Source organism: Apaloderma vittatum, unplaced genomic scaffold (genome assembly GCF_000703405.1).
Source record: "Apaloderma vittatum isolate BGI_N311 unplaced genomic scaffold, ASM70340v1 scaffold16605, whole genome shotgun sequence".
Taxonomy (NCBI): domain Eukaryota; kingdom Metazoa; phylum Chordata; class Aves; order Trogoniformes; family Trogonidae; genus Apaloderma; species Apaloderma vittatum.
The window spans coordinates 18,857-32,135 of record NW_009717814.1 but is presented as its reverse complement, the minus strand read 5'-3'; the positions used below and the strand labels follow the sequence as shown (position 1 = coordinate 32,135).

Below are 13,279 nucleotides of genomic sequence, written 5' to 3'. Positions count from 1 at the left end.
AGGGGAGAGGGAACAGAGTCCTGATGGGGCCGGGGAGCCCTGGAGCTGCAGCCTGGCTTAGTCACCCATGTCCCTGCTTCCCCCTGCAGACAGGGCACGGTCCCGAGAACCAAACGCAGAGGAACTCGGCTTTAAAAAGCTGTGGGAGTTAAAATGAGTTTTCTTCCTTCCCCTTCTGTGACGGATGAACTTCGCTGCCTCCCCTAAAGTTGCACTGGGACTTGGGTTTGCAACACCCTTCCCGCTCGGTCCCCATGTGTTGCCTGGTCTAGTCGAGAGGTGGCGTCCCTGCCCAAAACAGGGAGGTTGGACTAGATGATCTCTAAGGTCCATTCCAGTCTAGGCCATTCTATGATTCTATGGCCCTTCCTCACATCTTCCCTGTGGCAGCAGCCAAATCCTCTAAACCCACCTGATACGGGATGGACGGGGGATGACTAATTGTTTGGGTCATGGTTTCTCTGTCTGACGCAGCGATCTGGGTATTGTGTTGCAGCTCTGCTTGTGCTTGCTGCCGCCCTAACACCACGTGCCAGCCTGACCTTATCGAACAAGAGAAGCAGGGTGGGGCAATGGCCAGGCTCTGGTGAAGGAGAGAGGGGCAGTGATGCCACCAAACCTCTCCTCTGGGCAGGAGACCTGCTCATGCACAATGGAGTTGAGGTGCTCCTCAGTCTATCCACCCAGAGGGGAATTTGGGTTTCCCCCAGTAACAGCCTCATGGGTACAGAGAGGATGTGTGTGGGTCGCAATAGGATTTAAACTGTGGGGTTTGGTTTGTGCATGTGGTGTGGGTTGGAGTTACCCCCATGCCCCCTTACCTTGATGGAAGAAGATTCCAGCAACCCAGAGGAGTGAGGTGAAGATCGGAAAGTACTCTGAGCAATTGGCCCTAGTGAGAACCAGAGATGAGAGTTAAAACTGCATCCTCGTAAGTCAAGAGACTCGTTAACAGAGGCCAGAGAAGCGAGCTGGAAACGTGCATCGGAGCAAACTGAAAGGGCTGATAAGAGGCGTTACTGCGCTGTGGAGGAAGGGCTTTTTCTGCAACCAAGGACACTCAATATCTGTATTTTAGAGAAGAAAAGCACCCAAACAACACACATCATTCACCTCACCCACATTCACGTGGACTCTGCAACGATCAGCCATGGCTGTGACGGACATTAATCTTAGATGGACCCTCAACAGGCTCATCCTCAGCCCCGCGCACAGCACCTAGTGCAGCTACAGCTTCAAAATTGCACAGGTAGAGATTCCTTATCATTATTCAAGAAGCTTTCTCTTCCCCTTGGGTGAGCACAGCCCAAATTCAGATGTCACTCCAAGAAGGAGCCTTCTCCCAGATTGAATTCAGCAGAAAGTGATGGGATCTGCAGTCAGGTTTCCTTCCATCCTTTTAGTCACAAAAATACAGATTTTCTGCAAGGAGCTGTGGTATTAAAGGCAATGGCTTTGTTTCTCAATTTCTGCTACATTTTACCATTCCCTAGGCAATTAAATCTTAAATTTGGCCAAAAACTTACCAAACTTCAAGGAACACAGCCAGATTGGGAGCTGGAAAAAGTACGAAGAAAGTTATACTGCAAATGCAGTTTGAGCCTCAGTGAGGGGAGGCTGCCAGCTTTCCATGAGTGAGTAATAAATCAATACCTTTCCCCTCGCCCTTTTTTTTTTTAAATAGAGCAAAACGAATTACCCTTTTGTATCTCTTTCTTTTTTTTTTTTTTTCCCACAGGGAAAACAATGAAGGAGGAAGGAAAAAAAAACCCACAAGGAAAAAAATACCTTCTCAAACCCCAGTTTGCTGATTTCTCCGCAGAATATAGTGAAGGGCTTCCCGGCGCTCTGCAGCCCACAGCACGACTCCGTTAATGCACTGCCCAGTGTTTTATTAAAAGCCGCATCGGCAGCTACGCAGCTAGCGAAGGCTGGAGCCTCCCGTGCAGGCAGGCCTTTCACTACACCACAAAAAGACCAAAGTGGGTGTTTTTGTCACTCCACAAATGTTTCCTGCATGCTGGCAAGGAAACGCAGCTGCTTTGTTCAAGATTAGTGTCGTATTCGAACTACCCTTCAAACCAGCTCTGGCCAATCCCTTTCAGTCGCTTACGAAACAGAACAATTGAGATCAAAGACAGAATGTGGTGCTTGCTGGAAGCCAAAGGGACCTGTGGACATTACCAGTTTAGCTCCAGCATTGCTCTCCCCATAGGAACTGAACAAAAAAACAGCCCTCGGCATGGACCTGTAAGTGCCCACTTTCACAGTACAACGACTTTAAAAAAGGAAGAAAAATTAAAATATCCTCATAGCTGGTTCTGCAAGTAAGGCCCTTTGCTTCAATTAAACGGCAAAAACTTATAATCAAATATTATGTTATTAATGTAGCTTCAGCTGCTCTCTCAGTTTGGAGCCAGCATTATTATTAAACTTAATGATTGTAATGCATTAATGCTCTGCACCTCTTCCATACAGCCACTGATTTGTGATTTGGTTGCCTCTCACAATGCCAGACGGAGGATTGTCATGGGCAGACAGAAACACTCCAACCAGAGCAAAGTGCTTCAAATCAAAACTCAGACCCCTGCACACAAAACACTAAAACAATAAAAACCTAGTATCAATAATAATAAGTGAAAAGGTGATTTGACGGTGACTTCAGTCTTTCCTGATGATGACACTTGACTCAAGTCATATCTAGATGGAGTCACCACAAAAAATGTCAAAATCTTACTGAGCTCTGAAGATTCTCTCAAACTCAGGGTGACCTGTTGTCTCGGGAGGGGAGATCTTGTACTTCCGCCGGGCGTAGATCACCTGCATCGCAAAATAGGCTAAAAAAAGAACGACACAGGAACAAAGGAGCATTTTATTTAGTTGAGCTTTATCTAGCTTGGAATCAAACAAGTGGTTGGAGGAAAAGAGCTCACACTGCCTAAGTTCATAGTCCAGGGCTGTCACACACAACCTGAATAAATACGCTGTTTACTTCACGCTCGTACTTTAAATTTAGATTTGGTTATGGTGGCAGAGTGCCTGTGCCACAGAGCCAACGTGCTTTGCATAGCTGCACCCCCCGTGCGCAGAAGTGGAGCCCTGGGTGCTGCTCCCCAGCAGCTCAAACACACCCTGGTCCTGTGAGAAGACTGGCAACACAGGCTAAAACATCACCGCGTCCACACCCAATCACAGAATTATTATTCTGTTTTAATCTCGCGCTCTGTGCTTAGAGCATTGGCCCTCAGCCAGCCTGCTGGGCATGACACGCAGCACTTTCTGCCACATCGAGTGGGTGCAGAGCTTCTATACAAGGGTGGCCCCGTGTCACAGAGGGGCATCCAAACTTGTGAAGCACTGGGATGTCATTAAGTCGATGAGGGATGCTTGGAATCATGGCAACAGAATGGAAAAGGGGAAGGGGTTGATTATTTCTTCCACTTCATTCCTGCAGGGTAGCCCCAAGGCTTGGGCAGCTCGAGAAGCAGACACGCTGCCCGTGAGTGCTCTCAGCCTGTGCCCACTTTGGGCTGAGGTACTAACTCAATGTCTGCTACACTGCTGCTTTGTACGTTTGTAAGGGGTGTGGAAAGTCAATTCAAAACGATGAAAACTTATTGACGTGAAGATTTGAACTGTTTCTCTACGTGACAAAAGTTCTTACTGCCACGGGTGACTGATGGTGTTTCAAGCATTTACATGCAGGTGCACCGCAACATTGGTGCCTTTACTGAAAATGAGAATTTTCATATAGGAGAAAAATACATTATAAAAACAATTACTTTGGTGGCTGTGGCAGCACGCTGCTAAGTGAGTCACCTGGATTAGCAAGATCCTACCGTAGCAACATTTGCAGAGCACTGAACAGAGAGACAAGGAGCCAGGCTGCAGGGACTGCCTTGTGGTCTGTCTAACAAAGAAGATGAAAGCAGAGCAGCAGGAGAGAGAAAGGAAAGTAGGGACAGATGTTGCAAGATTAAAGACAAGACAGATCCATGCATGCCTGCAGAAAAGCGTTAGAACATATGTAGAAGAAACGGGTATTAGAAATTTAAATAATCCAGTGCTGTGTGACCTGTGTATTACACAACGTATTACTCGTTTAAATAGACACATTCATTCAAGAAAACATTTGCATGTTTTAGTGCCTTCCACAGCATGTGCAGTCACCCAGCTCCAAACAAGAGGTGCTGGGAGGGAAGGGTGGGGAGAAACAAGTACACACCTCCCAACCCCCCTCCCCCGATTTGTGTGTAGCACCTTGGTTATGGTTGAGGAAATCCTGCTGTCCCCGAGATCTGGCAGGAGGCAACGGAGCAGCCCCTCTGCAAGAGCAGACAGTTCGCTCTGCAGGAACGCACGACCAGCAACTCGGCTGGGGAAAAAACCTCATCCTGTTACCTCCTGGTCACATCACGCAACCACCTCTTTCCTATTTTAACGCCCTCAGGGTCTCATCCAGCCACCTCTGACGAAATGGACTGGGCTGAAGTTACTGCATCACGCTCGGCTCTGGCTTCTCGCAAAAGCCCGACCATGCTGGGCAACAGTCTTCATCCAGCTCTGTGCCATCTGCATCCCTCCCAACGCAGAGCTCTTGGGGTGACGGGCACGGCAAGAATAATCAGGTTCCATCAACTTGATACTTAACATCTTGCTTGTGTACAGGGGCAGATCTTCAGGCAAGTCCTTCAGTAGGTTCCTCGCGCTTTTGGATGGATACGGATCTGAACCAACCACCCACGAGAAGCGAGAGCCTCCTGGAGGACGGCCAGCTGTCCTCTGAACCTGGGGTCTGGACGAAGCATTAAGGATGCAGAACCACCCTCCAAAAGCATTTCTCAGAATAAGGCATTGAAAAATAACACACTGGACAAACCTCAGCACAAGCCAGTTAGGGAAAAGAGTTGAACCTACTCTGCAGAACCTTTCCCACTTGCTTCTTGTGACTCATGGCTCGAGGTCAAACACCCGTGTGGATTCCCTCCCAGTTCAGAGGGGCTGAGCTCTCCCTGTACTTTGCTCCTCGGTGGATCTATCATTCTCTATTTGATTATGTCCACAAACTTGTCAAAGCATACTACAGCTGAAACCTGTCACATTGGAGTGAACCTGGCCAACAAGCGCTGCGGGGACTGACAAACAGCAACATTACATACGCTTTGTTTCCTTCAAAGCCATGAAAATTAAAAAAAGGTAGGAAAACCCTCCCCAAATCTGTGGTAGCATTGTTCTGCTCCCTGGTACAAAGTTCAACATGGGGCAGGGGCACATCCCTACAGAGCACTAAGCTCAGAGTTTTGCTAAACTGAGCGTAATATAAAAGGGGAAAGCGTACTTGAAAGCATGCAGAAACCATGGGCTGCCAGAAAATTAAGAAAAAAAAATTCAACCAACAATGTACTAAGCCATTAAATGATGTCATTTTCATCAGAATGTGATGGAGAACTATTTGTACATACGGTACACATCAGTCTTTCAGTGCTCTGCCCTCTCAGAATGAATCTCAGAACTGTAATTCACACATAGAAAGTCCTTCAAAAGATGCAAAAAAAAAAAAAAGCTACAGCTCTGAATCAAGCACAGCTCTGAATCAAGGTGATGGTAGCACACATTTCATACAAATGGAGAGAAAGAAAATATGTCTATTTTGTAATTGCACCTTGGCTTTCCATGCAGAGGCCATAAAACGAGGGAACTTGACTCCAGCTAAGGTAAGAGGGTGCCAAGGCTTGCTCTTTATCTGCTGGCTTCACACTTATGTATGGTTTGCATAGCACGAAAGTAAAATGCCTAAGGCAGCAACCTGTCAAAATCACTTGAAGTTCTTGTAAAACAAACGTATTCGAGACAAAACTGCTATCTAGGGATTGGCTACTGAGGGTTTCCCAACGGAAAGGGCATAGGAACATTTCCGTAACTCAATTTCAAGTTTTCTTTATGTCTTCTCTTTGCACACTAAATGCTCCCTCCATCCCCACTTGGTTTAATAACAAAAAACCCCCAACATATCTTCTATTTGTGGTTGCAGATATTTCTCTGTAAATTACTGATAATTCAGAAACCTTGAACTCTATACTTCAAGGGGCGTATTTGTGTTTTAAAGTGCTTATACACATTTTATCCTCTGATGGTTAAAATACATCAGGGTGCTCAGAGGTTCACACTCATTTGTGAGTGAAGAAATGTGACAGCCCTATGGTGAATTAATTCAGCAGTAATAAAGAAAAAAACAAACCCAAACCCAAAAAAACCCACAAACCAAACTTCTCGCATAGAAATGTGAAGATTTTAATAAAACAGGGCTCTGTCCCCATTCCAGGCAGGGGGTGTCCCTTTCTATGACCCTTCTGAAGCACAAGGGGGAGAGTCCTTTGTCCAAGGGACTCACAATTACACACAAGAGGTAGAGCCTGGCAATTCTACTGCTTCTCTGCAAATTTGCTAAACCAAACACATCTATTTAAACTATGAGAAGTTGCTGAGTTTCTTTGAAGACGTTTGGGGCTATTTCTGACCAGAAGGGCTTGCATTAGTTTCCAAATTACTGTGTGCTGGCAACTCATATCGTCATCAGCTCCGTGCGGTGGAGCTACGTGGCCACATAACAAGATTGATCACAGATAAGAAATCATGATGCTCTTTTTCTATACACGTACAATGTATTTTTTTTTACTGACCTGTTCATTAGCGAATTTATTAACCTGCCTTTGCTTTGGCTATCTCCAGCCACTCTAAGTTACAAATCACCTGCTAAAATTCAATCTCAGAAAATGTTTTAAAAACATTCTGCTGTCAAAGTTTTTTCAGGTTTCAGAGTAAAGCTTAAATATCATTTTGTTCTAGAGTGTTGGCTTTGAGGTTTGTGAATCATTTCAGTCCTCAGGCATGACATTTCTACCATGAACAGCCAAATATCATTTTACATGAGGAAAGGACATGGAGACTCCAAGCAAAATACAAGAACTAAGTTCCACAAAGTTCAATATAATCACCTTAATCCTACCTAGCATTATATAACAAACACTTACCTTGCTCCAGCACTCCCAAAACCGTGACAGTGGCCAGCAGGTCTATCTGATCCCTCATGCTGCTGTGGCCCAAGCCCTGAGCCAGGAGCGATGAGCTCAGCTGCTCCCCAACCTCTCCCACCCGATGGTCTCCTGCAGCCTCCTCACTGCTCCGCAGCAACACGTGTTTCCTCCCCACGCCTTAACCCTCTCCACACCCCACGATTTTCCAGAGCAGGCAGCCACTGGAATGCCTCTAGTCCAGACAAGTGCCCTTTGCTGGGCTACGCAACGGCATTTTCCTGAACTATGTGACGGAAGAAGTTTTTACGTGTGCCAGCTGTGGAACTCCTGCAATCATATTTACAGGTTTTGTACCGTGACTGAATTCTGGGCCATTGAAAGGTGATGGGCTTTTTTCCAGCCCTTTCATTACTAGCTTTGATTAGCTCTAGAGCATCTGAATTATGTGTGAGGTCGTCCAAGTTATTAACAAGCACCTACAAATTAATGACTTGACCTTCTGCTCTTACTCCATGTAGTGGAGTTGACCATGTGAATGAAAGATTTTGACTTCAGCTAGAATTGTTCCTGGATTCTGAATTATTAAAGGAGCATTCAAGTATTTTATCCAATTAATACTTCAAGTTCACCAAATAAAAATACAGTTCTTTTCTAGTGCTCAGTCACTTTTGTAGTTCTCTGACGTTTTTTAGAATTCTCTGTAGTACAAACCTTTTCCTGGCTAACACAAAATAAAAGTTCTCAGTTCCAGAAGGAAGACAGCAGAGGGTGTAGAGACACACGGATCCTCAGGAACGTTACACTGACATCACAGTTATAATTGTAACCCGTAAACTTTGAAAACCAGCAATATTTTAGTCCTAAATAACTTTCCTCTCCACGTCACAACAGCAAAATATGCATCATTCAGAAAACTATGCTGTGTTTTGGAGCAACTTTCTAGGGATACAACTATTCTGACTTTAAAGTTTTTTAAAACTGAAAAGGAGAACCTAAAGGTATCATTCACTATCAACTACGGTTTTCCCTCCAGTTGGATGAAGGGCGGGCACAGGATGCAGTTGAGCCATCACATCTCTCTGCACAGTCACACACACAAACCCTCAGTGCAGAAATTGTGCACGATACCAAGAAGTGACCGGACCTACAGCTTCTCCCAAGCAGGATGCAGCAAGTTTGGGTTTTTTAGTTTTTTTTTCATTTGTGTATTCATCACCTCAAAACCCTATTGTGACAGCTTATCAAGTTGAAAATTGAAGTTAATTCAAATATACAGCTGTGCATTAAAAAAAACAAAACCACATCTATTTAACAACGGATATGATGTGATTTTATACTCTGCAGGCAGACCCAGACTGAAAGAGAAATAAAACAATTAAAAGAATCCACTGGTGACCTAAGGTTTCATCTAGGGCGTCTAATATAGAAGTCAGAGGGAAAATGTCACCAGGACTTTACTTCTGCTTACGTGATTTCAGCAAACAATTCAGGGTTTAGAAAACACTTCCATTACAAATTTACATTAGCCTTCAGAAGCAAAAAAAAAAAAAAAAAAAAGTCTGTTTCTGAGCAGAAGGGGGTCATGAGCTACCAACCGGTGACTCCTTTAAAATCCTTTTGAAAACATGCATGTGCACAGCACTTCAATGAGGGGCAGTTTGCCAGTTTTGTTTTACTCATCATTAAATGCAATGGAGCACTTTTAATGGGATAATAAAGCAAAAATTAATGAACTAATAACTTCAAAGCTCCCCAACAGGCTAGAAGCAGCTCATCCCGGTTTTGTCACTTACTATGACATTTGGTTCTTCAGAAGCTTCAGAAGTTCCAGGTCTCCCCCCAAACACAACCTGAGACTTGCAGAGTGGAAACACACCCAAAATAGGTAAGTCAGGATACGCTTTGTGAGGAAATCTGAAGGCTTTGAGTTGGGGCTTTAAACACAAGAGCTACAGAATAATAAACCAACTCCAGTGCTTGGAGAATTTTTCAACACTTGAAGACAATTAAAATTCTTATCACATAGGGGGGATGCTTGAAATGGCAGTGAGACATAAAATGAATACAAGAAACGCATGTGTCACGCTTTGTAAATTCTTCTTTCTCACTACTGCTACCCCTGCGGTCGGAGGGATTCAAGATGCGAGTTTAGAACTTAAGACTAGATTTCACCAGTTAGAGGGCACGCTCGACAAACAGGAAATACTGCCTCGCTGAATTCTTGGGTCTGCTGCGAGCGGTATGATTCACCAAGAGAACTACTTTGAAATGCTCAATTCAGGGTAATTCATCAAGTAATAACTTGTTAACAAGAACACAGTAACATCCAGGCCCGTCCCAGGAAAGCCGGGCTCCTCCGGCCACCGATGCGGCCGCAGATCCGTGCTTCACTCCTCTGCGACCCAACACCCAGGGCAGTGTCCGTCCGGAGAGCCTCACCAACCCCGCAAGGTCCCCGAGACCTGTTTCGCCATTATTTTCCAGAGCCTCGTCAACCCGCCAAGCTCTGCCCAGCGGCTTGGGGACCTCACCAGCTAGAAATCAAAACCTTCACACAACTTGCTGCCGATGTTTTGGTCCTTGTTTAGAAACATTAACTCATGCTTGCAGCACACATTCCTCATTTCTCTGTCGGGTTGTGGGGTTTTTTTAATGTTGTTTTTTTTTTTCTGTGCCATCTGCCTACAAACATAATCTTTGCCTTTTTATAAGTCTCAAGGAAACTAGTTTGAACCAATAAGGCCTGTTATTTTGAGGGAATCTGAGCATATTTTTGGAACTCTACAATTTCATACATGTGAGGTCTCAGTAGTTATTAACATTTTTTTCACTAGTAACAACCACCTCTACAGTCATATTTCCCAGCTTCAGGTCTACAACTGCATTAAAAATTAAATATCCAGAAGTAGTGCATGTAGCATAAAGCCTTGTTTTCAAAGTAAAGTTTCTAAGGCCTCTTTATCCAGCTCTGGCCTGGGTAAATGAACTTTCTGAAACTGTAAGAACACAATGGAAGAACCTGAGCCTTAGTAAGAGGCTGCCCCCAAATTGTGTGTTGGGACTAAGGGCAACACCTCACTAGGAACAGCAGCACCGACCTCTGCTCACCTTGCACAAATGTATAAAGTCACACCAGGTATGTTTAATACACTAGCAAAATATTTATTTTGTAATGATAAAACAGAAGTGAAGGATTTCTTTTTGGTGTGCACCAGTAATTGTAGTAAAAGAATAAGGGGATTAATGGACTCTTTATACATTTCAATGACAAAAATTCATAGAGGTTAGCATCAAATTCAACTGTTCTCCATTTACAAGCATAAAACTTACCATAATACCCCCCCAAACACATATATAAAGAATTATAGTTTTAAAATCTATAAAAAGTAAAAAATATACAGTCAGAAGATCTAACTCTTATTCAAATCTTTAATATAAAATTGTAAACATTTATTTACACAAAGGAAATGTGTATAACAAAATTTTGAGCACCCTTTTCAATTGAATCGTGGTTTTTGGAAGGCAGTGGATGTTGCACAGTGACACTCTCACCTTTCCTACCCAACCAAAACCGCAGTTTATAAATAAAGCCAAGGGCGGCTGGCCAGGTACAGTTCAGGGGAGATACGTTTTATTGCTCTGAATCTGCAGCAAATGAACGCCCAAGTGCACCTATAGACCGCGATACGTTGTAGGGCACAGAGGCAAAGCCCAGCCCTACCCATGCACCTACGTACACCTAAACCGTGTTTTCATTTCTGCTGAACTGTTTCAACCGTGTTAGAGCGACGCAGTTTTTTCGACAGCGTCACGCGGACAGGGACCTAAACCAGAGGCAAGGGCTGTTTGTTCTGTCAGGTTAAACACTGTTTGGATCCTGTTCACATATGAAGACTGATGGGCATTACAAGCCAGTTTGCCTAGAATCACACTTCATTTTAGTTCAACAGTACCACGAAAAGGCCCTGTCACCAAATCTAAATGCCTTCCTGAACAAATCCTCTGGTCGAGCAGGGCAATATCCACCTTAGCTTCCAGAAATGGTGGAGGAAAGAGAACATCTGCATTTTCCTGGACACACAGCTGGATTGCTTTTTTGGTAGTAAGAATGCAAAGAGCAGATGTTCTTTGCCTCCAGTGAAACTGCAACTGGATGGATTGTATTTTGACTTATTCAGAACAAACTCTGTGTGCAAAATCTACTGGAAAACAGAGCAGATTTCACCACAAATTAAACAGGGAAGAAAGAAAAGCTGAATCCTACTACCCTGTTATTTTTCTCAAGTGTTTGTAAGGGGGAGGAAAAACTAGTGACATTGAAGGATGTCACTTGAAATTATGAGGTCTCAACCACCCCCAACAGGAAGGGAAGGCACACTGGTGCAAAGTTAACCCTTAAAAATAAAAATACAGCAAACACTCCTTCCCCTGCCATCGCTAGTTTATATCTATACTTTTCTAATGACACTTACCTCAGACCAGTTTTTGGTTTAACTGAACAGTAAAACCAAACTCACTAGCTCTTTATAGATTGCCTGTATAAGAAACGTTAGCATCAGTTATTGTATTTCAGCTACTTATTCTAGAAAATATCAGAAGTGTCAACAATCAAAGCCACTAACACCTTCGTCTTCCCATCCAAAGACAATCTTTATGTTATCTTTTCAAAAGCTCTACGAGGGATTATGTCTTGTTTCGGTGAAATTTTATCCACTATTCAACGGTGGGATCCACTGATCAACGCACACCCTTCACCCACAGTTCAACATGATACAATATCAAATCTGTTCAACAGAGTGTAAGTCATCCACACCAGGTAAGTGTGCTGGACAAACCTTGTTCCATGCATATTTGGAAAGGGTTAAAGTATTAGTGTTAAAAAGCAGTTTTTAAAAAAAGTGCAAATTGTTTCATAAAGGAGCTGCAGATACAGTAAAATATCTTCCTTCTTTGAAATCAATGTTATCCTTCACTTCCCTTCACCCACTCTGGAGAAAAAAAAACCCCTCTCTCACACACCTCTGCAGTGCCGAAAACTCCTGAAGATGCCAGTCGGTGCTGAAGGAAATTGCTTTTAAATCACAATGCTGGGTTTGATTAGAAAGTTTAAAGGAGTTTTCCAAAAAAAGTGGATTTAAAAGGGAAGAGGTATTTGTGCATTTAAAACAAAAGCTTTCAACTTTCTTTTCATTTTAAAATAAAGGTTAAGGCAAGGTGGTTTGTTGGATAGGTGATTTCTTTTTGGTAGAAAGTAAGGACTTTGGAACACAGACTGCTCCCACTGTGGTTTTTGTCCTTTCTGAGACTGACCCCAACATGAGGATAAGAGATCTCCTTGGGCTGAGCTGAAGAACCAGCATCTACTCCAAGGGATATTAAAGAAGTAACTCCACCAGTTTACAGAAAGATTATCAAACTCATAGCCAAGTATTTTTAAAAAAGTATTTAAAGGGGGAGACTTCTATATTGGAGCAACCCTGATGCAAGTATTCTCCCAGACCGCCTGTGCTATTATTGCTGATAAGGACTTTCCACCTCTCAACCAAATTCTTTTTTCCTCATTTTTATCCTGAAGTGATAAAGCCTTGTGCTCGTTGCATCATCACTAACTTGGGAGGAATGAACTGATCTCAAAAGTTAGTTTTACTTTTAAAAACAAAGAAAACTAGATGAGCTGTCACAAAGCAAAGCCTTCATTTAAATACAACTACCTTTGGAAATAAGTTATGAAGAAACAGGTGCAAAGTAAATGGCTTTACAATTCATGTTAAACCTACTATAGTTTAAAAGTTCTCCCGTAAGAAATTCCCCCCTTTAAACACAGCACGGTATAAGCCAAGAACTGTGCCTCTCTACAACAGAGTGCAAACTGCAGCTTAAAGGACTACAACCTAATTAAGACGAGTACCTAGACTAACTGGCCAGGTTTTAATACTTTCTTTCATCTATAACCAGCATCTAGAAATATTTACTGTGAAATATCACTTGCTTATTGAGAGTACAGGCACATGCTTCAGCAAAGGGGGAAAAGAAACAAAAACATTTTGCAAGCGTACTCAGGTGCATACAGCCTCTTCTCAAATAAAAAGCCAGAAGTTTGATGGACAGGACTAGAACAGCACGTCAAGCCACGAACAAATAATGATTGCAAGTAATAGCTGCAGGAGACTAAGCCCTAAACACAATTTGTGCAACTATTTGCTTTTTTTCTGCACTATTTCTGTGGAATTCAGTTTTCTTCTTAA

At 43.3% G+C, this 13,279-nt stretch overlaps 1 protein-coding gene across 1 annotated transcript in view; it reads right to left on the bottom strand.

Moving 5' to 3' along the window:
- Positions 1–7,089, bottom strand: part of LTC4S (leukotriene C4 synthase) — a 7,560-nt gene extending 471 nt beyond the window's left edge. Inside the window, exons 1-4 of the mRNA XM_009870049.1 lie at positions 7,032–7,089; positions 2,738–2,837; positions 822–892; positions 413–537 (exon numbers count right to left, since the gene is read on the bottom strand). Of these exons, the coding sequence (XP_009868351.1) occupies positions 413–537; positions 822–892; positions 2,738–2,837; positions 7,032–7,089 (354 nt within the window). The remainder of the gene's footprint in view (positions 1–412; positions 538–821; positions 893–2,737; positions 2,838–7,031) is intronic.
- Between the last annotated feature and the right edge of the window lie 6,190 nt (positions 7,090–13,279).